A 25,105-nucleotide genomic window follows, 5' to 3' on the forward strand; every position below is an offset into this window, starting at 1 on the left:
TCTTATAACAAGGATCTGCGCGACGCTGTTTTTCGTTTAAACAGCTCCAAGTCGCGCATGTTCGCGTTACCGAGTTACCAATTCGTTTGAATAGAAATGGGCTCATTAGTCGTCCGTATGTTCGAGTAATTACTTTTTAGGGTTCCGTACCCATAGGGTAAAAACGGCACTCTATTACTAAGACTCCGCTGTCCGTCTGTCCTCTGTCCGTCTGTCTGTCACCAGGCTGTATCTCATGAACCGTGATAGCTAGACAGTTGAAATTTTCACAGATGATGTATTTCTGTTGCCGCTATAACAACAAATACTAAAAAGTACGGAACCCTCATTGCGCGAGTCCGACTCGCACTTGGCCGGTTTTTATTTAAATAAATATTATGGGACAATCTTACACAAATTAATCTAGAGTGGTGTGATTTTGTGGATATTACGTTATCGATAATATGCAACTTGTATTGCCGCCGCGCGCAAGTTAAATACATAGGTACATAATTATGAAAATGAAGATGTATGTTTTTGATAAAATCAAAATAAATACACTTTTTACTAAATTCTATATAATTTGTATAATGAAATGAAAATAAATGAAATATATTTATTGTCAGGCAATTATTGCCATGTAGACAAATAATACATTAAAACTAGAATATTGCGGGTGATGCGACGTAAGGGCGCGGCGCCCACCCTCCCACTTCCTCGACCTAAAAATGCACGGAATTGGCGCGCGGACAGTAGGTAGTAGATAATGCATAGAAAACATCTTAACTAAAAAATAATTATCACAATTAAATGGCTACGCCGGGATTTGATCAGGTTCGTAAGAGATGGAGAGTATAATTCCTCCCATAGGGGTAAGAATGTGGTTGATAACTTCTACGCGAACAAAATGGAGCCTAGTTAAGTATAAATCAGCTCGAATTAGCATCAAGAAACTTGGCCGAGTTATCCGGCGATCGCCGCTTGATATTATAATTCGCAAACCAAGTTCGCCAGCGTCGCTGGAGCGGTTGCTCATTCGATTCCTACCATCGGATTCCGGCAACTCGTAATCGCATTGAAGTCGGGAACACAAATTATTCTTGCGCCGAAACTCTTCTAACTTCGTCAACCCTATAAAGGAGAACAAAGCTACCACAATTGGCCGACAATCGATGTACCTGAGTCGATGGAAGTTTTAAAAATGGCGGCTCTTTGAGAGCAAACTCGATAAGGGCGCGCGGGCGCCCGTGGGATGCGAAACGCAATTTGCGAGGAATTCCTTGCCTTTGACTGCTGCGGGACGACTACACTTGCCTGTTTGCCTTATTCACTACCTAATACTTGTATTGAGTTTGTTATGTTTTAACTTTACGAATTATGAACATGGCTACGTATGAGAAGTTTAAGGGCGAGCATAACTAGACACCAATTGGTGTCTATACCAATGTTAGCTTGAATTCCCATTATTTGTATTGGCAACATATTTGTACAGTGAACTGCAAAACTACATGAACACATTATGAATGAATCCATTCATAAAGTGGCCATGCGATTTTGTGGCTGGGTGTACCTACGTAAAAGCATAGTACAAAAACATTTGACATATATATGCCTCGAAAAATCTAATACTGCATCCAGCAGTCGTTCTCTGCGATGGGTATCTACCATAAACAAAGGAACAATAAGACACAAAGTGATTCAGAATAATTTAGGTGTATTTGGGTCGATAGATAAACAAGAGGCATTTTGTAGTTAGTCTGTCAAACTAGCAGCAGCAAACCATTTGACAATTTAGTTACTGAATTACATGAAATGAAATGAAATAAATAAGGCCGTAGGTACATCCTTGTCGTCTTAACTTAAATATTGTATTTAACAAACTTAATAAATAACTAATAAGTAAGGGCAGGTTAGGCACCTACTTACTGAACATTGCGAGACATATTTACATAGAGTCGTGAAATAATATTCAAATTTGGTTTCAATTTGCTTCTGAATACGCTTCTGTAACTTTTCTTCATTACTGAAAACTCTTAATAAATGAAAACGTCTCCCCACATTAAGACAAGTTGTTAAGATTACTATTCATTCATATAATAAGTATAATAACCGCCCTCGCCTCGCTCGCGATGCAAATTAAAGGGAGCGATCGTCCCCCACAAACTTGGCTAATTTTAATTTGTTATTTGTTCGCAATTTGTCCATAAGTTGGAACGCAATAAACATATTTTAACAGTATTTTAACCTCGGTTATATCGCAATTGCGGCAACAATTAATATATTTAATAGGACAGATAATATTTATTTTTAAAATAAATACGGTATAATTTAATTCATTCAATAGCATATCGAGGGGTGAATATGCAGTAACAGCAAATGGTTATTAAATTTGTTAAATTACATGGTTTTATATAAGGCACCAGTAGCAGGTATCTGTAAGTTCCGTGATGTTGAAAAGAGCTTATTTCTAAAATTTGAACTTACCACCTCGCCATTGCGATGTACTTAAATTCAAATTCTAAATTATTTTATGTTTTGTCGTCCGATATACGCGGTATACCGCGTAACGTAACGTATACGTTAACTAATTAGCACCTAAATTACACAATTATCAGTATACACTTCACACCCAGGATTATCATTACCATAATTATTGCCATGTCGACGATCCTGATAAAAAAGTCCCGAATACGAGATCCGATCAACAATATCTACATTATAATATTACATCTTTATACATTTACCATATTTAATCTCATTTTGAAATCACGCGTAGTAGATATTGCTCATAGTTATGCATTGGTGCAACTTTGTTTTAAGACTTTTAAGAGTTAAAATACTGTTTAATCGTGTTCACTGTGATCATCAACCGTGACTAGTAGTTAAGTTAAGTAAGCCGCAATAGCTTATTGCTTTAGTCATCGTGACAATTTATTCTCAACTCCTATTGTATTATCTGAGAATTTCTTTTTGAAACTGAATTAATTCGTAATTAACAAATACGATTATGAATTAAAAAAATTCTATTAAGAAGAAGATTATTCTAGTTACGTATAGTCTATTTTTTTATCCCGTAGACTAAAATTACATTTCATGTGTTGCTAGTTTTTTACGTCTTATATTTATATTTATAAGACGTCAAAAAGTAGCAACACATGAAATATCATTTTAGTCTACGGAATAAAAAAATAGACTTTAGGTAGTTATTATTTATTTTGTTTATTATTTTAAGTTCATTTAATAATGATAATTTCACTTGGCTAGGCCCAGTAGACAACATGCCAATCGCTAACGTTACGTAGTGAACTGTCACACTAATATGGAAGAGTGATAGAGAGGTACAAAGCGATTAGATGGCAAAGCGCAAGCGAACGTCACCTTGGCTAAGGTCGCCAGACCAGCCATCGCGTTACTGAAAAATATGACCAAAAAACTGTTTTAAATTTTTTTCTAAGCCACAAAATGACTACCCAGACTATAGTTTAAAGCTTTGTAACAGACAGTAAGAAAATACAGCATCAGAATACGTTCTACAGGGTGATAGGTCGAAAGGGTTATTCCTAGTCGCCCGTAACCATGGCAACCGTAACGCAATTCCGACCGCGTCCGTCCCTAACGAAGTCTACGCCCGCCGCGCCAAATCGAATCCTAATCCAACATCTATACGTCTCAAATTAAATTGGTAGCGAGCAAAAAGAGTTGGAACACCAACGACAAACGAGCTCTATTCGACAACCACAGATCTACAGTGGCGCTTTACGCTTAAACATAACAAAAGTGTGTAAGAGGGATGTCATCACGTATATATATGCACTTTTCATGAGTGCGAAATAAGCAGACTACATAACAAATGAAAAAGGTTAGCGAACTGAAAAATATCTAAAGCAAATAATTTACGCAATAATTAAGACGTTGACTTTTGAATGACTGAAATATAAATTCGGCTTGATTTATGCGTTCTCGCTTTATAAATGCGAAATAAATGTCTGCAGGCTCAAAACATTAATAATGAAATTGAAGAGGTGTTTTATATGGATGCAATCAGATAAGTAGAATGCAGGACCGCGGACTGTTTAGATTAGGTACCCAAATTTTTTTCCCCAATAGCTTTTGTACCATTCGCGTTTTTCCCCATTCTGCTTTTTAACCAGGCCTTTATTTTTTTTGTTGTTAGACGCGTGGATTGAACACTCGGCACTTTGGTTTTCTACACTTTCCATGCCATATGATTTGAGCGCTTGTTGAACAGAGGCCCATAATGACGTTACCGTTACACCCGTTTCGTTCCCGTTACTACGTTAGTTTCGTTACGCTAACGAGTTCGGAGTTTATCGGATAAGGCGTAATTATGAGCTCTGGGGATAGTTTGGGGCCGACTGGTTTGATTGTAAAGGAAATTGGAGTGGAATTCTTTTAAACTTCGCTCTATTTTGATGCAGATGGTAGCTAATGTTTTGGAGGGCATGCTTGTTTATGTCTGCATGTTTTCTACTGCTAGAAATCTGCGATTTTACAACCTACCTGCCACCTAATTTAAAAAATTTGAAATAATAGAAATCTATAGATCAAAATTAACACTTGCTTGCACGACGAAGCGATGGCGATGTACACTCGGCGTCAAATACTCTGTAGCAAAGTGGCCAAATAGTTCGGTACACCGTACTAAATATATGGTGTACCGAACTATTTGACTACTTTGGTTGCTACAAAGTATGTGACGCTGAGTGTACATATATGTGTTTTAAGACTGCTTGCGTATTCCGATTTTTTCAAAACAGATTGACTGATCTACATAGTTACGAAATTCTGTGAAAGATTTGTGATTGAGCTGTGATGGTTGTTAATATATATGATATGAGACATAAAGCAATATAGACATAAAACAATATAAAACAACTAACAAAGTCTTAACAAAGCTACTAGAATTTAAAGATGAAAATAAAAATAAAAAATAATTTCAATAATTCTTAATTTGGTTTTAATGATATTAAAAAAGATTGTAATCACTTAGTAACATTACACCTAACCCAAGATTACCCATAATTAACCCGTACAAAATGCACCCGCATGGCCGACGGCCAAAGGGTTACGTAAAAAGACCACTCAATCTTTCCGCGCGGGCAGCCACAGTGTTCGTTTGATTTATTTTTTATCGGTTAAACACTCGATTGTATGCAGGCGTTGCTAATCTGTGGGTGCGGGAAAAGTCACAATATCGTTTATACTAGTTAAAAACAAAGAGAATAATTTAAAAAAAGGAAGAACAATTTTTCCCAAAGAAGCAAAAAGCTCAATAATCTAGATCTCACATAGAACAGCTGTATCACTTATTGGTTTTACAATGTTAAAAGCAAACACAAAGTAAGTGCAAGTACTATAAAACGCATTGGAGCATTCCTCACGAATATTTTTCGTAAGTATAATGATTCACCCTTTACCATTTCCCCACAACATTAAACATATTAAATATCATTTTTAACCACAAAACGTATTAAAACGATACCTACTCATTGTGCGCGTCAGTAGCCGTAAAGCCGGGTCCACACGCGCGGCACGCGCGCAATTGTCGACGCCCGTGGCGCCCAGCGGGATGCCCACGGCTTGGCTGAATACATATGGGCCTGAGTCAAGTGACCGGTGGCGTGGAAGTAATATTTAGCTATCATTATAGTCAATGTTTAGACACCTTTTCAAGTGGAGTAACATCGGGGAATAGAAATAATGAACTGTTGAAAGGAAACTGAATCGGAATAAGATTCTTTTAAATATTTTTTTAGGAATTAGGTAGTTGTTATTTACGCGCGTAAACTTTTCAAAAAATATTATACCGCGCATGTAAACAACTACTTAGTTAAAAGAAATATAGACATAATCTTGATATCACAACTTAAGTAAAGTATTTTGGGAGTAATTTAGATACTTTGGTAATGAATAGAAGACATTTCGAGACGATCAGTGCATCCGGGCTTTAGTTTCCAAAATGTTCACTCTCCTGACATACGACAAACGGAAATCAAGATCCAATTACGGTACATTTAGCATCAATGGCGACACTCGAACACGCTTCGCCTAGCACGTGCCATTCGTTTGTTTTGTACCAGATTTGAGTCAATTTAGCGTTAACAATCGCCATGCCCTTTAGCTACGGGGGCGGCACCCCTCGGCGAAAGTCGGTGGCGCTCGGAATGACTCGGCTTTTTAACGCAGTGGGAGGTTATGCTGCCACAAAGTTATGTATGCTGGTTGGTAAATATGGAACTAACATGCTGTAGTGGAATATCTCGATTAATGACTGTAATGAATAAGTTTGTGCGTGAGTGTGGACGCAGCCTATTGTCCGTTTTCGTTGATTGAAATCTGTTTCGCTATTAAGATAGTGCTTTTTTATGGTGTTTGGATTTGGGCGTCGATTTATTGACGGCTTGATTTATAAAGTGGTGTGGATAAAGTAATGGCTACTTGAGGGCGGTTTAATGGACGTATGAATAGCATTTAAAGTGTTTTTTTATTAAATATCTCTTGTTGCAGTTTTGCTTTTAGCCATTGACAATTGACCATGGAAAATATATTAAATGATTTGCTTTACGATACATGAGTGGTGGTACAGGACAGTCGTAGAAAACTGTGCTCTCGCAAGCAAGTTATAAATGAACGTGTAAAAATGTCAAAAAAAAACAAAAAAATTATAGTCTTTCATGAATTTGTACCCCTGCCACTTAAAAAGTCGTCTATTTACGCGGTAACGATAAAAAAATATACGATAATGACATTCTAGTTTGTTGCATCACTAATAAAAGTACATGTACATTGTACAAAGCCTGTTACTTTAAAACTGGCAGTACCGCTTTACATGGTACTTAGAAAAAGCGTATCCTGTTACAAACAAACTTCAGCCTCTTCAGAAACATAAGGTTCTATCTTTGTACAGAACCCTAGTTTTTCTGTCCTTTTAGTTACAAAGCAGTCATACCATCGAGCGGCTCGGTGTTCATTAGCGGCACTAATTAATGTTTAATTGAGCCAAATAGAGTATCAATTTAGCGGACAATTGGATCATGCATCCGCGCAGTTGAAATATACAGTCGGTGCGGCGAGTGTTGGCACGCTGGGGTCTGTCTGACTAAAGTTGGTATTCTCTAGTCAGAGAATATGTCCAAAACGATTAAAACTAGTTCTAATTCAAGTTTATATTATTAATATTTAAGTTATGGTTGCAAAAACAAGACCAGTTTCTTACATCCAATGGATAGGTTATATCCTAGCAATAGGTACGAGTCTTATAAGTGTAAAAATATGGGTGAACAAATCATCTCAAAAATATGTCCCATATCTCTTACGTCAGCGAACTATGGGACAATATTTTTGAGTAAGTTGTCTACACCCATATTTTTACACTTGACTGTATTAGCTTATAATAATTTAACCAGTCGCTCTATAGGGGGTATTACTGCAATGTTCTGCCACCAGAGTGCAGCACTAGCCCCTTTAGTAAACCAATAGTAAGTTATACATACTGTACCTTTAACAGGTTTTTGACAAGTTTTCAGAGATATCAAAATATGACATTGATGCATCACGGCGGTTTGTTTACAGAGGACCTACCGGGAAACGCGAATCCGAAATTTCAATACCCCTAAAATTTAAGTTCTACGGCTCTACCAAGTGTACCATGGACAACAATAACCGCAGCAGAGACAATATAAACGCGACACAGGAAGGCCGGAGTCTCAACGGTTTCATTAACTCATTAACTAGCGCTAATTGACTTGAATGGGCTGCCTTGTTTATGCGATGACAACAAACGCAAACGCGTCATCTCGACATATCTACTTACGAGTCTGTAAATATATTAGAAACTAGCTTTTAAGCGAGGGATACACTATATTAGGGGACAAATGTCCCGCGACAACAGTGGCGTAGCGTGAACTAATCTAGGCGTGGGCGAAATCGCATCTGCGAGGCCCTTTTCTTTCACTGTGCCCGAAGCGGCCTCGCGCGAGCACCCCCCCCCCCCCCCCTGGGGCGCGAGGTCGCGGGCCCACTTCGCCCACGCCTAGCTACGCCACTGCTGACGACAAATCAAGCGAAGCCGAACGATTTCGCTTGACATATCTAGCGACATCAGGCGACTTAAGTACGTAGCGACGTCAGGCGAAGTTTCGCAAAGTCGCACGACACACTGGCGACATCGCACGAATGACACACACTGGCGACAAATGTCCCAACGGCTTTACCCGCGACTTCATCTGCTTGCAACTCTCTCTCGAAATAAGTAGATTTAACATCTCTGCTTAACACAAAATTAATTTAGATAAATTAACTAGTTAGTCCGAGTTATCGAGAAAAGCCCCTTTCCGCCCGTCTAAGCTAACTTTATACCGAACTGAATAAAGTGTGGAAGTGTGAAACGTCATATTTTCATAGAAATTTGACATTAATGACATTTCACACTTTGTCATTGCAAATGCTATACAGAGTAAGCTGGGTCGGAGTCTAATCGCGTTACAGTGAAATAGCGCATGTGCACTCGTTAACGCACTTAAGTTGGACGCTAAACGCTGATTGAATGATTTCGTCCGCTTAATGCCACTTATTGGAGCACTTTCTACACTTTCATTTAACTATGGGAGTTATGCGAAACAACTCCGAAATCACAAAAAAAATTTTGTCTGCTAAATACATTTTGGCTGGTGCGATGTTAATATTTTCTATAAGTAATTTTTTTTCGCGATTTCGGGTTTGGTCCCACAGTAAAATTAAATATGATCGCCACCGATAGATTAGATTAGATTAAATATATTTATTTCTTAAAGAAAAAGGCACAGTATTTTACAAAAAGGCTTTCACTAAAAGATAATTACTTAATTAGAAAAATTGGTTCCTGATTACCAATTTAATTTCGTGTGTATAGGCTAGTGACCTGACGAGTCAAATTAAAATTAGTATTGGCCAGTCGTTACACATAAATTTGTTATTCATAAAAAGAAACAAGTTACATTAACACCGCAAGCATTTCCCATACGGCCATCGCATTAGCCCCTTTAATTAAAAGCAGCAATTACCCTGCGCGTGCGTTTCGCGGCTACTGAGGGCCTACCGCGAACCACGTTTGACGTGGCAGGGAGGCCCTGTCACACTTACGTACGACTTTACAAGTGCGACAGAGAGGCAACATGTCGAACGTGGTTCGCAGTAGGCCCTCTGTTCTATTCAACCCCTTCGCCCGCATGCCGTAATTGCCCACATTAATATGACAAATAGGTTTATTCGGCCCGTACCGAGGACACCCTGTGTGCCGATGGTACCATTGATTTGACATTTGTGATTTTGTTGTATGAAAGTTCCATAATAAAACGTGTGATTTTTTTACATAATGTGTTTTTAAATCATCAAAAGAGTTATGACAAAATATTAAATAAGAAAAAAAGTTTGACTAGATAATTTGCCTTACAATATACCTAGATATTAATTTATTTTTATTTTCGTAAGGTTAAAATGGAAGCTGAAACATTTTTACTCTTCCATAAATTGTTAAGAAACATGGTCGTTAATCTTTTTAAGCATTAACTTAATCGTCCTTTTATTCCAAGAACAAATACATCAAACATGAAATCAAGTCTATGTTTTAAGAAAATAATCAACTCAATTTTTTTTTAGTTCGTTCGTTAATAACAATATTGGAGGCGCATTCTGATTTTAATAACATCAGGGGAATTTGATCTGAATTTGTTTTGGACATTTCTTCAAACAGAAATGACATGTCCAGATCAAATTCCTTACATGTTATAACAATCTGAATACGCCACTTGGTCTACGAATGTTCCATGTGGTCAATAGTATTAGTAGAAACGTAATTGGCTAGGCATGCGCGTGCGTCGCTTTTCGTCCCGAATTCCCGGCAGAATGTATTGTTATTAGGGTTACAGCCCAAAGGGCGGCGACCCCGCTGGCACAATTACTTTGTTATGCGCGTTATTGATCAGCGAGAGCGAGATGAGTCAATTTAGCATTCATTTGTTTTTCTTGGCGTCATTACTATACATAAGCTGTACTATGTGAAGGATATAAATTTTAACTTGTTTTCCATCACTTTTATCAGCATTGTTACTCTGGAGGCCAATTCTAAAGTAAAAATCGGATTGTTAATTTCTTAACTAAAACTTATTAGGATAAGATTTTTACATTTCGAATAGGATTCGGCTACAGACCAACCAAATATGACACTAGAAAAAGGCACGATGTTAAACAAAATAATTATCAACTTATTGTACCTACATTTTATAGCTAATTTAATTATAATAGCATTTATTTACATAAAAGATACATACAGGGGTACTACTAAACTAAATTATTAACTAGCTTAAATCTAAAGTAGGCTCTGTACCAAGGATGCTGGCGGCATTTCCTCGCTGTATCGCAATGCTGATACCTGTAGGCCGAGCACATGATTGACGCGACAGTATCTCGCCGCGAGATAGACTACCCGTCTTTTACTAACAGTATGAATTAAAGAGGGACAGGTAGTCTATGTCGCGGCGAGATACTCTCGCGCCAATCATGTGCTAGCCCGGCTGTGGCTGATACGTTTTATAATTTGCGTCTTTCCTCGTAATATCGACGGATATAATGAGCCACTGTAGAAATTTAAAAGAGTAATTTTCTTACGGCTTGATGGGTTATATTTAAGACTTAAAGTGGTTTGAAATCATTATTTAATTTCCTATCGTTCGAATGTAAGTACCTAAAGAAGATCAAGCTTTCAGTCACTTGAAAAATATCAATAATATTTATTGTTGCTGTGTATTTCTAATAACCGAAAACATGAGAGGGACGATGGTAGTGAAATATTAAGGTACTGCCAGACTAGGTATCCCACGCGAGGCGATAAGTCGGCGCCGTAAGCCGGGACACATCCGGGTCGGGTAGCGCCTCTATTTATTCTTACATATAATGCTTATGGACCGAAATGTCTCGATGTCACCTATAATATGTCATCTACTACAATAATCTACCTGTGAAGAAGTTTATGCGTAACTTGTCCTAACTGTAAGTACCTATTGCTTTGTCATTACGTATCTACATTGATTAGGCATAAAGTAGGTACGAGTAGGGTGTAGGTACGGTCAGCTGCAGAGAAAAGGTGCCACACTGCATACAAACTTGTATGTACCTACGTTAATAAAAGATATTCCAGATATTAATATAAGATCCCATGCCCCAATGACCTTCGATTTGAATCCCTTAGTTTTCTAGTGTTATTTGTAGCTTATCATATTAACAGCAACGGATTTTAGCAATATAGTATCCCATATTTACTTCAAAGTTCATTGTTTTCGAAATATTTGGCATCAAAGTTGAACAATTTTAGGCCAAAAAACTGGTTTTCTGGCCATAACTTTTGTGTTAATTAGTTTAAAATTAAAACCTTAGACAAATTTTTAGAGACGTCTAAGACGAACCCAAATATGTAGATTTCGTATAAGTAAGTTAAAACAATCATAAATAAATAAGTATTCATTTTTTTCACAATCCGGTAGACAAAATATGTATTTAACATCTTGTAACTTACCTATGTTGAACAAATAAATCTTTGAATCTTTGAATCTTTGAATCTTCAAAAATGGAGATAAAAGATTGAAGAACCGATAGCCGCTTGTCTTATAATTCTATATGTAGTGCAGAAGTAGGAGATACGATTCAAAACTTGTCAAAAATCGATGAAAACCTCAGGTAGCCCCTTAAACTGTAGGGATATTGTTACTTTTTTTTTTATACTAGGTACTTCGGTGGCAAACAAGCATGGTATAAGGTACATTTAATGTATAAAGTCTCAGGTAATATTTCCAACAATCGGATATGTATAGTCATCCTCACACCGTACACTAAGTGCCCCAACTTAAGTTAGTAAGTACCCACATCGCCACACTTTATAGTAAGTATCATGGCCTATCATGGTATAATATACTCGCGATACACACACACACACACACACACACACACACACACACACACACACACACACACACACGCACAACCATCATGCTAGTACTACTTTTTAGTATAAAAGAAGTATTCCGTTTTAGATTTAAGTGTTAAATACTAGATTTAAAGACACAAACATAATAATAATAATAAAATACTTTATTGCACACTACAAAATAAAGGTTACAGAGAATACATTGGAATTTAACGGCGTAGGTTACAACAGGCGGTCTTATCGCTAAACAGCGATCTCTTCCAGACAACCTTCAGGTTTGTACCCTACATAATGGTTTATACCCTAGCGATTTCGGAACAGCGGGGTTTTCTGTCACAAGCATATCTAATGCTTAAAAGAAGATCCCATCCCATGCTGTAAACTACTTGTAAGGAACCAATAAACATTTTTTCATTTTCATTTTCATTTTTCATAATAATATACGTACTCCGCCTGGTACTCTCTTCCGAGACTCGCGAACCCGTGACTGACACAAGCCACGTGACTGACATGAACCTGTAAAGCAGCATGATGACGGAGGCTTGTGTCAGTCACGAGTCTCGGAACAGAGTACCAGGCGGAGTATATTATTATACCATGGTAAGTATCCACTTTTCTACACAGATCTCTTTCTAACATAAGTTATGGATCTGACTGTAGTTTTCCAATTCAAGGTTAAACTATTAAGCTCGAGACGTCTAAATTAGCCTAGCGAAGCCTGTACTAAATTGGACCACTGCAACCATAATCATTTTAATCACTTAGGTCACGTTTAAATAAAGCAGAAATCAATCACCTTTGATTAAGTAATGATGTCGGGAATAATTAAAGCGAGCACAAAGTTAATTTCTCAATTGGAGCCGAGTTAGCTCCGGATCATTATTATCGACAATTAAACTGTTAATTCGATTAGGGGAATCTTCCAAGTTACTTGTACAACGAAGATGAATTTGAGGCGCAAGCGGCGAGAGAAAGCGGAATTGCATAAGCGACTAAAGTCAGCCATTGTGTACGAAATTATCTTAACCATTACAAGTTCAGTAAATACCATAAATAAGTAGTCGAAAATAAAGCTTTATCTGTATGCTTTAAGGATGACTCACGTTAGACCGATTCTGCAATTGTGAACATGTAAATAAATAATATGCAACACTTAAGTTATAAATTATATCAACTTAGTTATAAGATATTGACGTGTAAACTGTATTTAATGTATGTTTATAAATAAATAATCTGAATCTGAATCTGAACCGGGCCGTGTCCGGGCCGGAGCTTCCGGCGCTTACTTTTCTATGACATGACAGGTAATCACGTGATGCTTTCCATAGAAAACGAAGCGCCGGAAGCTCCGGCCCGGACACGGCCCGGTCTAACGTGAGTCATCCTTTACTGTAAAAATAATAATATTACATTTCATGGCAAGTGCGAAAAGTGTGTCATAATGTACGAGTTCCGCGATGTCTGTCAAAAGACACGGGACACTTATACACGATACGGGACACGATAATGACACTTTCACAAGCACACTCACTCACACTCGAGCACTTTTAATACATTTGCGAAAAAATCACAATAAAACAAATATTGGTTACACGAGTATTACACTTAGTGACGAATTTTCCCTTGAACTTGAATGATATTCTCAACTCAAATTATTTTATTAAATATTTTTGATTTGTGTTTTATATTTATAAGTAGTCACACTACTATATATAAATTATAAACTGTAATAGATGTCATATATTACAGCTTGAATGATATTGTTAATTTAGATCTAAGGGATGATATAAAATTTTATTTACATACTTAATAAGAAATAAATATTTACTTTTTTTTTTAAACCACGTCGGTGGCAATCAAGCATACGGCCCGCCTGATGGTAAGCAGTTACCGTAGCCTATGTTTATATTGTACTAGCGACCCGCCCCGGCTTCGCACGGGTGCAATGCTGATGCGGGTGCAAACCTTCCTCTTAAATAACTCTATCTATTTAAAAAAACCGCGTCAATCCGTTGCGTAGTTTTAAAGATCTAAGCATACATAGGGACAGACAGCCAGCAGGAAGCGACTTTGTTTTATACTTTGTAGTGTTAATACAATCTTTGTACGTAATAAATGTTTAGGACGAAATAAAAAATAAATAAAGTTTTTGAACATCTAAACTCTTTGGCGTGGACGTATGGACTAAGGTCAGAAAGAAATTTAAAAGGATTGGAAAAGTAAAAAGCACTAGTTCGCAAAAAACAACTTTGCGAACGCTAAACAGCAAAGTAGCACTTTTCGAACAACTGTTTAAAAAAATATTTTTACAAGCAACTACTGAAAAGTAGGTAGTTGGAAATACTGACAGAATGGGGCCAGCATTAAATTTTTTCTTTACTAATTGCATTTTAACAGCTACATGTCCCTGTGAGTTTTCCTATTAAGATAGTATAAAAAAGCTCATTATACATATAATAATTATGGCAGTCGCTATCGCACTGCTCTAGGTATTATTTAGTTAGTATTCTTGTAGGTAATAAAACAAACTTTGACTACCATAATTTTGTTAGGCTTTTATAAGACAGAGGGAATATATTTCCCACCTGATTTTGAACTTTATTTTAAAGTGATAAGGTTCAATTTTGCATAAATTCTGACCCAACACTCCTATTTATGCCTTATAAAGAGTTAAGGAAAGAAGGCCATAACAAACGCCTAAATAGAATCTAGAACAAACTATTAAATTGATCATGCTTTAATTAAAAAAACCGGCCAAGTGCGAGTCGGACTCGCGCACGAAGGGTTCCGTACCATTAAGGAAAAAAACAGCAAAAAAAATCACGTTTGTTGTATGGGAGCCCCATTTAAATATTTATATTATTCTGTTTTTAGTATTTGTTGTTATAGCGGCAACAGAAATACATCATCTGTGAAAGTTTCAACTGTCACTAGCTATCACGGTTCATGAGATACAGCCTGGTGACAGACGGACAGACGGAAAGACAGACGGACAGACGGACAGCGGAGTCTTAGTAATAGGGTCCCGTTTATACCCTTTGGGTACGGAACCCTAATAAACGCAGTCTTTGACTAATCCCGTCCTACCAATCGCTTATCACTTAGACCAACAGCCAATATAATTCTGTTTTCAGTTATCTGTCACTCGGCTGGATTAGTTACACTAATACTCAATCAAACTCAATTATGCGAGTAATGTGTTTCGATTACATGTTTAGCGAACTCTGATGGGTTAATTATTTAACGTAACATGACATTAACATTAACATCTACATGTAAATGCGTCGTGTATATTCGAATAGGTTTAAGAGTCCCCGGCAAGCTCGGTTCTTCATAGAAACGTAGTTAACTAGCTAGATTGCTCTAAAACTTCGTGCTGACAACAGGATAAGGTATATCTAGGTCTGAAATTAGCTTATGTAGCTTCAGATACCATAGTAAAAAAATACAGTGAATTTAAGTTTTTCATACAAAACTTGTTTTTGCTCTGTTTCGATTGTTTTATATACTAGAGCTATATAAACTAATTTCAGACCTAGATATACCTCATATCATTATATGTGCAAAGTTTTATTACAATCCAACATGTAGTTTTAAAATGAGAACGGAACTACGTTTGTATGGGAAGGTGAAATTCGGCTGAGCTTGCCGGAGACTTAATAATCAAATATGTCTTGAGAAAGTGAATTTAATTTCATCGTATCGCTACGAGCAAAGACCTATGTAACCCCGTATAAGATTAATACAGTCTAAGGAAAAGACGTGCCTTGGAAATCAAGAAAATTGTATTCTCGGATAGATGGCGCTACAACCTTTGGCCTTTTCTCGGCTAGATGGCGTTGACGACCCCGTTTGATTTTTTGGGTTCGTTTGGGTTGGAAGGTCAGATGGAAGAACCGACTTACTTTACTAATTATAGTTTTCATTCGGTTGCCAACCGAACCCTAGCATCCTCAGCGCGCGGTTGTTTTATGCGATCAACGGAATGTAGAAAAAATATTTTTATTTTTACATTAGATAATCTAACTAATGACACTATATATTATTGTTTTACGCGGTAAACGCAGCGGCGACCGCATTGTTATTCTGTTAACGCATCCGTTAACGCATGCGTTCGACGCTGCGCGACCCTAGTCGCGGCAAAAGCCGGGTGCACAAACAATTTTTTTTTCTCAAATAGCGTACCTATTAATTATTTTGATTTATTTCTGTCTCCTTGCCTCAACTCTCCCTTCAATTATGTTTTTGATTAATTCGTCGTGTCGTGGCACTCCTAGCAGGTGTCCAAGCATCTTCCGAATATGTATACTTCAATATTCATTTGTTTATGAAACGTGCCGGAATCAAATAAACTACAACACATCGGCACTTGGTTAAACAATTTGACGGTCAGCAGCCCGAATAGCTTTATTGGTCGGTTGTTATCACTTATCAATTGGTATTAAATCACTGTCAATCAATGTAGCGACTGATATCTGTTACAATATGTTTAACGTACATTTGATCAATCGTGATGATTCCGAATGGATACGAGTATGTTCAATGAACAAACACCCTACATTTGATGCAAGGACCCTTATTAAAGATGAATATGTCTGCATTTATGCTACCGCCTCATAAGTAGAAGTACTTTTGACCTTAAATTCATTTAAATTATATCCGGCTCTTAGGAATAAGTAGATTACAGTAGGAAGTTTTCATTCGACAAATCCTTGTAAGAACAAAAAACTCTTGCCTTGCCTAACTGCCCTTAACTGACTGAAGACCTAAATTGTTCACCTCTTAATATTGAACCGTTAATAACTTTAAATTCGTTGGTAGGTAAGTAGTCAGTAATAAAGTATTTTATTAAACTAAAAAGTACGGCCATCACAGACATCTTTATTTCACCAAGGAATGTTTTGCGTAATAAACGCTAATTCTCCAAAACTCCATCAAGACGCGTGAGTCAAGCAAACATCGCGCGCAATACGATTATCTTTCATTAAACCTCACATGTAACCTTAATTGCTAATTGCTCATACTATGAGTTGAGTATCTGGCCACCGACCTTCCACCGACTGACTAAATAACTCGTTGCGGCCGTAAAAAGTTACGGCTAAGGCAAAGATGTTAGGATTATTAGGTGAATAAACATAACTTTTAATATTTATTGGTTGGTACCATTTGTAATGATACTAATGATATTGTAAATTGTTTATCTTATTTTAAGAAATTTGTTGCTCGCGGGTAACTAAAAGTTAAACTTATATTAAAGTAAATGGAATATATAATGTAATTAATGTTAAACAAAAAAAAGTAACAGGCTTGGTTTATCGGTTATCAACGCAATATAAAAACAAGTTCTAATTACACTTGAAAATTGATGAATACCTAGGTACGTATTTATAGTAAAAATTGATGAATCTAGGTATTACATACATATTGTAAAAAAATAAGGAGCATGATTTAATATAAAGTAAAGCTGCACAAAAAAATTGCCGCCAATCAATTTGATTTCTGAAATGTAGTGGTGTGACAATTGAGATACATATTTACTTATCATCGTCGATTGCCACACAATCGATATTGAAAGCAGACATTGATAGAGATATATCAATTTTTACGCCAAGTTCAAACGTCGTTCGAATATTTACGAACAGAAATTAATTAATTTTCTAGGCATATCAAACTATGACAGTAGTAGCTATCACATGTTTCAATTATGTGGCCTATGAACTTATGTTATTTTTATTATTACACGACTGCCCAAAAAAAAGAGTGTAATGTTTTCAGCGTTCATGTTTGTATGTATATATATATATGTATGTGAGTTTCTTTATTCCACCATAACTTCTAAATGCCTTAACCGATTTAGATGTATGATATATCATTCGAATCCGTACGTCATCCTGGGTGACATAGGCTATGTGACGTCATAATAAAATCAATATGGCGGACGTAATACAAAATAATGCGCGACATTTGGAAAAAAAATTTTGCAAACTTATCGAGTGGGGTATCAAAATGAAGAGCTTTGAAAGACGATTCAAAATATATATGCAACATATGCATTTAATTCTTACTTTGGTAGAATAAGGATTTACAAAATATGCTAAAATATATATTTCTATCTTATTTAGTGACGTCTCAAATAAAATAATTTTACCGCTGATCATAAAAATATATACAAAAAGATAATATGGTATAGCGTAAATTTTGAAACTAAACACAAACATTTTTAAATCGCGCTATTAAAATATTTGAAATCAAAATTTGTGTGAACTTCGATATAAGCAATGAATTGATATTCGTATTTCTTATAGTACTTGCCCATTGCTTCATTTAACCCGGTCGTAAATTAAAAAAAAAACAGGTTTTGTTTGAACTCGTGCATAGGTTACTTATTAGCTTATTACTAGACCTACTAACTCCATTTCTTATTAGCTTTAGTACGAAACGAATTTCCATGATTGTGAAAAGTGTTTAAGTCACGATGTACTTGCTATGTGTATGTTGATTTAACATGTATTGTAGAAAGCTCGCAACATAAAGTCGACTGTATGTATTAATCTAAGGACTAAATAAGAGAAGGCCCGAAGCGTCCGAGAGAAGGGCGCCTTTTAATTTGGTGTTCACACACAGAACGATAGTAGTAAGTACAAATGTCTAAATTCAAAGGCCGAAGTCTGAATTCCGCGTAGGGCCGGAGGCCCGGAGTGCGCGTTTTACGCAACTTCCCCCTAGTATCTCAATTGCAAAGGCTGAAGACCAAGGTGTAGTGCTCAAACACAAAAATAGTAAAAGTGTCTGAATGCGAAAGCCGAGCTCCAAGTAGAGCCGAAGGCCTGGAGCATCCAACAGGTACCGTCAAAACATATTAAATCACATTTAGAAACGGGTCTATCGCGAATTTATTTTGTTACCTTTATTTACCGACGTTTCGACACAGGTTTCACTGGTCGTGGTCGCGGCTAACTGACGTCCCAGCAAAATGTCAAAACAGAGATTTGTGTGACTACCCCACGAAAAGTGCATTTAAAGTTCGAGGTAGACATCACATTTTCAAACCACCCACTACACATAAAAGTTAATTATTGTCAATAGTCCGACACACAACACTCACAACATCCGCGCACACATCCGAAGATAGATCCCTTGGCTTTAACTTCTGGATGTTGTGAGTGTTGTGTGTCGGACTATTGACAATAATTAACTTTTATGTGTAGTGGGTGGTTTGAAAATGTGATGTCTACCTCGAACTTTAAATGCACTTTTCGTGGGGTAGTCACACAAATCTCTGTTTTGACATTTTGCTGGGACGTCAGTTAGCCGCGACCACGACCAGTGAAACCTGTGTCGAAACGTCGGTAAATAAAGGTAACAAAATAAATTCGCGATAGACCCGTTTCTAAATGTGATTTAATAGGTACCGTCAAGTAGGGTAATTAGCGACAGATGGGGGACCAACTGTAGACATTTTTTTAATATGGTCTAATTGTGAATTAGATAAAAAAATCAACCCTGAGATTGTTAAATCATGACTCAAAGAATGTAAAAGTAGACTATAATTGGGAAATATTTCCTTTCTCTAATGTTATAGCTCGGCGTCGGTGAAAGCTGGCGTGAAAATAGCGTGCTTTTATGTCGGAGGCTTTTTACTCATTTTGGGTAATCGCGCCAACCAAGCAAGTAGTAAGTCAGTAATGTTTTCCCACCTATCCCCAGTTAACCCACTTGACTGTGCGAGCTTTCTGTATCGATCCTAGTACTGCTACGCACATTGCAAGCCCTATAGCTGGCCCTCGCATTAAGACACTTGTAACATTGTTCTGTGTTTCATCACTAAACTTCCGCAGCTTGGCCTTAGGCTTTTCATAGAAGCGCGTCTCTCTTGGACGTTTTGGGCCTTCGGCACTACGCTGAGCTTCTGGCTTGTGCAAGTGTGCAAGTGTTAATTATACGTCATAATTTCATAAAAATGTCCCATTTAAAATAATACTTGCACAGTTTGGACAATCAAAATCGCTGCAGACTTATCTTTGTCTAACTCTATCAACCTGCTATCTTATTTCGATTCTATATCGATTCGATATCTGCTATTTTATTTCGATTGCAGTCGGGGGACCTTTTGAATGGGAAAATGCACTACATCAAGGTCCCACGACTACAATCGAAATAAAATACACAGGTACAGTCACGTCATAAATGTGCATAAACCTTTGTATTTACTGTAAATGACCGTAAGTGTACATTTATATTCCAATTTAAATTCATAAAGTTATGTAACTAACATCAAAATTATTTTTAGCTTTTCAGTTCGCTTAAAATTCAGCAGTAGGGTTTTTAATTTTTTAATTAATTTATTTTATTTCTTCTTTTCCATGTGAAGCTTACACGTTGCAATTTTTGCTCAAAAATGGGTATGTAAGACATGTCACAAAAAGCACAAAAAAAAATTATGATACCAAATCTAAATCAGGAACGGAAATCAATACTTATTCAGGATCGCTGAATCATTAAGTTCTGTACGCATAATCCATCAAACGCGCTGCATTCTTTGTGGGCATCTACTTTCGGCCTTACATATCAGATATTTACGAGTAGGTAACTAGGGTTACGCCAATTCGTATTAACCGAATGACTAAGGGCCAAGATAACCACGGAGTGGGTGCCCCTTGAGTCAAACCGGGGATCCGGCACACGTCGTCGGCAATGATGGGATAACTGGACTCCTTTTTGAGAGACTAGCAAGTTGTAGCTTAAAACCGGGACGAGTTGAAAAGGGAAGAGGTATTTGCCCAGCAGTGGGACACAATAGACTCTCAATAATATTAATAACTTAAGGTACTCACTGGTCGAAAGGCGAGAAGATGTGGTGCTGCGGCCGCGGTTCCGGCGCCGCGTCCCTAGAGCCCGCGCTGCCTACGGAGGGCGCGGGCGACGGACAGCTGGTCTCCGACCTGACAACACCAGTAAGTTACTGACGTGGTACTGGTAACAGAAACATCGTCGAGAAGGCTAGAATAGCGGCAAGTTGAGGACACGAGAATATGATCTAGAATATATAAACGCGGAAAATTGTTTTAGCCCTGTAGGAAGCCTCATTATGATTTTCTGATGATATTTCCTGGCACCTTGATCTAAAAAAGCGCGATAGGTACTTACATACATGTAATGATTCAATAACTGTGTACGGCTACAAAACCAGTGACAACTGCATAACGATTTCTAAAACAAATGCGTATTTTTGATCTTAGGCTGCAATTAAAATTATTCCTGTCACTGGTTCTACAATCTAAGGTATGTACAATATATTTGGGACAACAGGCTGTGTATATTGCTACAGAGAACGTGTAATATTGCATGTTATAAGGTCCGACGTCAGTGGCCTTTTGGGCGACCTCTGGGGCGAGCGGAACGGCGAGCGATGCGGCGAGCGGCGTGCTGAGCTACCTACGTGGCAGCGACACCATGCGTACGAGAGAGGTTTTGGCGGAACCAATATTTAAATAAATTATTAAAAGGACCTGTCAGGTCTCGGTGACCTGTTGGGCGAGCGCCGCGGCGAGCGGTGCGGCGAGCGGCGCGGCGAGCCTGGCGTCACCGGAGGCGAGGCGCGGGGGGATGCCACGCCCGACACGGGGGAGGCTTCAGCGGAGCCGCGGGACATGCATTCGGATGAACCCTGGAACACACCAGAATATAAGATTCAAAGCCAAGCAGTGGTAAGGCGTGTTGTTTGAGAAAAGGGAACCATGATGATGACAGATACCTACCTAGTTCTTTATCTTCTATTAAGTAGAGACAAGTAGAGCCATAATATAGGTACTTAGTATAAATCATGTCTACATGTAGGTACGTTCTCTTGCTGCCCTTGATGGTAATTGTCGCCGTATTCATACTGACTACTTAAGTTTAATTAATAAAATACCTTGAAGGTACTTAAATCAAAATAAATTTCATAAATAGGTACCCCAAAACTATTATTTCTATAACGACTTAAGGATGACTTGCATTAGAACGGTCCGGGTCAGGGTCGAACCGTCCGACACTTCGTTTTCTATAAAAAGTATCATGTGATCGTCGAGGCTCGGAAGTGGTTTTCTATAGCACAAATTGATCCAAGTTGGTCTTTAATAAATGAATTTATTTATTTTATTTATTATTTATAGAAAACGAAGTGTCGGACGCCTCTGCCGTTCTAACGTGAGTCATTCTTTACTCCAGGGTCTCTCATATGTTACCTTATCATCCGCAGGGTCCCTCTTCGGAAGCACTTCAACGCCTTCCCGCTTCCGCTGCTCTTCCTTCAACCGCTCCGCTTTCCGCCACTTCGCCCGCCGGTTTTGGAACCACACCTGATACAAATTATACGTAAGGTTTTTAATACAAACTAGTACATTGTCACGGTACAAACTCTTCCAAGAGCAGTGGTTTGGAAGAGTACAGAACCGATCAGAGAATTAGGTGTTTAGTATTTAAACAATTAAATTAGTTCTATACCAGTTATATTTTCCGATATTAAATTATAAACAACCTTTTCCAAAAGTGAACAATTCTAGACGGAAACAGAAGAGTTGTGGAATGTATGGGGCCCAATACATTCCATGACTCTTTTCTTTCCGAACAGACTCAACCTATGGCATGGGTTGTCAATTTGTAAACAAATTTGTCACCAAAATACGGAAAAAAAGAAAAAAAATTAAAATTAAAACACGAATTATCAGTCGAAGAAAAATAACAGCAATAATAATATTAACAGTAAGAAGAAGAAAAAGATTAGTAAGTAAGGATAAAGTAAAAGTGTTGTTATATTGTTATATAAGAGTAAATTCTTAATGACATAATAAATTCTTAAACCATATAAACAAATAATTTTCCTCGTACTTACCTACTAGTAAGTAGGTATTTTGTATAGGTACTAACATAGTTGTTTGTCTTTGTTTTAATAAGGAGTACTTTTTTTAATCTTTTAAAGACTTAATTAAGTAAGGTAGGAAAGAATCTACAATTATTATTTTTTATAATCCACAATTTTAGGCATCTACTTAGAGGTAAAAACAAATTCCTAAACTTCGATTTCGATGAAAAAAACATGTGTAAGTAGTCTAATAAATTACGAAACAAATAATAATGAATCATCCTCTCAAACACATTACCAGCCAAATCCAAGGATTATCCTCATCTTGACCCATAAATATCAAAAATAACACCACTCCACAGCCAGTATCACCACCCCTACGCTGCCTTGTTATAACTCAAAGATTAAATATCATTTTGATATACCCCTAAAGTACAGGGGGTGCGAAACTTAAGGACCAATAATAATGAGCTACCACTGCATAGAAAGTGTACAGAGTAAGAGGTCAGGCATTGGTCGTTTGGAATTATCGCTAATTAGAGTTGAGCTGTGATTAGAAGTAACGGCAAGGGTACGATAGATCAAGTTAGGTTGGCCGCGGTAAGCTGGTTAGCCGAACACAGCGCCGGGCCACATTTGCACTGCAATTTTCGCAATTTACTTTTAATAAGCCCTCTAGTGGGTGAGTGCTATGAAATCTCGCAGTGATGAGCGACGCAGACGTGCCAGTGCCAGGGTATACATTATATAAAATGTAAGGGAGTTATCAAGAGAAATTAACCATGTTTGGGTTTGATTATACTTTGACATAGTCTACTTTTGGAATGGGTTGTTGACACACGTTGAATTTTATAACTAAGTCTAGTTGAATAGAATGAAAATGAGCAATTTATCACAATAAACTGGAATCTTAAAAATATATGGGAATAATAAAGAAATACAAGACCTCAGTTTCAAAATTATTATTTTTTTAACTTCCAAATAGGAAAAAAATAATGGTACCATTTAAAAAATCTTTAAATTTTTATCGCTTAGCACATTGTGCAACGAGGGGGGGGTAAAGCTAGATTTTGTAAACAAGGTCTATAATTCCCGCCAGCCGCAGGCAGTGATCGTGACATCACCATGTAACGTCGCTACTGCTTCGAAGCAGTTTCGATGTATGGAAAACAAGGAAATTGCGATTTTGTCGGTGAAATATTGCGTTTATGTATATTGTTGCCATACAATATTTTTTTACTAAATTGTAAGGAATCGAATATTCTTTTCCTATTTGGAAGTTAAAAAAAACTGAAACTGAAGTCTTGTATTTTTTGAATTTCCATATATTTGTTTAGTTTTCAATTTATTTTGATAAATTGCTCATTTTCTCTCGATTTAACTAGATTTAGTTATAAAATTCAACATGTGTCAACAACCCTTGAGTCTAGTCTGTCATAGTCTATGCATATCCCTAGTCCCTCGGCTATCGTAAGCTAATTTCGTTAAAATAATAATCCACCCATAATCCTCTCCCTCCTAATAGTTTTTATCGTTAAGGGTAGAATTAATATTTCAGCGTGGCAGCCCTAAGTCCCCTACAGCGTGTGAGGAGTTTTTTGTCCGATGTTAGCCAGGGTTGGCGATAATGTTCTTTGATTATGTTAGTGATAATAGAGGTGTTATTAGGTTTGGGATATTAGGATTAGTGGACGGTTATTTTCGTGTCAGGCTTTCAATTCATGTGAAAATTGAGTTTATGGAAACTAGTGTGATAGTTTATTTATAGAAATGGGTATGTTTAAGTGAAAGAAGAAAATTCAAAGGTTCATATTAGATACGTATACGATAAAATTGAAAGTTGATATAGATCAATCGAGGTTATGCAGAAAGCCTGCGAATAAAATACGTTAAACTCGTATCGAAACAAGTTACGAATTTTTGAGATAAGCATATTATATTTCACGCGATTATTAGAAACATTTTTTTGCAATTAGGATAAAAAAACAACATGATAGGTACTTGCAGAACTGCAATAACATATTAAATGTGAATTTTATTATTTATTTACATACAAGATATATACAGTGGTACTACGTAAACGAAATTAATAACTAGCTTAAATCTAAAATAGGCCCTTGAGGCATTGTACCAAGGATGCTGGCGGCATTTCCCCGCTGTATCGCAATGCTGATACGTTGTGCGAGAAAGCCGCCAGCTCTTCGGTCACCAGTTACGTCAACCAGACGCTTCGCGATTTCTGCAAACAACTTATGCGCGCTGGGACCCCATGGACCTAGAGTTTCAACTCCAAATGGAACGAAATG

At 37.2% G+C, this 25,105-nt stretch overlaps 1 protein-coding gene across 1 annotated transcript in view; it reads right to left on the reverse strand.

The window, feature by feature from the left end:
* LOC134746924 (dorsal root ganglia homeobox protein) overlaps positions 1–25,105 on the reverse strand; it is a 95,825-nt gene that overhangs the window by 18,417 nt on the left and 52,303 nt on the right. The window contains exons 6-8 of the mRNA XM_063681495.1: positions 22,183–22,296; positions 21,484–21,623; positions 20,791–20,898 (exon numbers count right to left, since the gene is read on the reverse strand). Of these exons, the coding sequence (XP_063537565.1) occupies positions 20,791–20,898; positions 21,484–21,623; positions 22,183–22,296 (362 nt within the window). The remainder of the gene's footprint in view (positions 1–20,790; positions 20,899–21,483; positions 21,624–22,182; positions 22,297–25,105) is intronic.

This window comes from Cydia strobilella, chromosome 13, assembly GCF_947568885.1.
Source record: "Cydia strobilella chromosome 13, ilCydStro3.1, whole genome shotgun sequence".
NCBI lineage: Eukaryota > Metazoa > Arthropoda > Insecta > Lepidoptera > Tortricidae > Cydia > Cydia strobilella.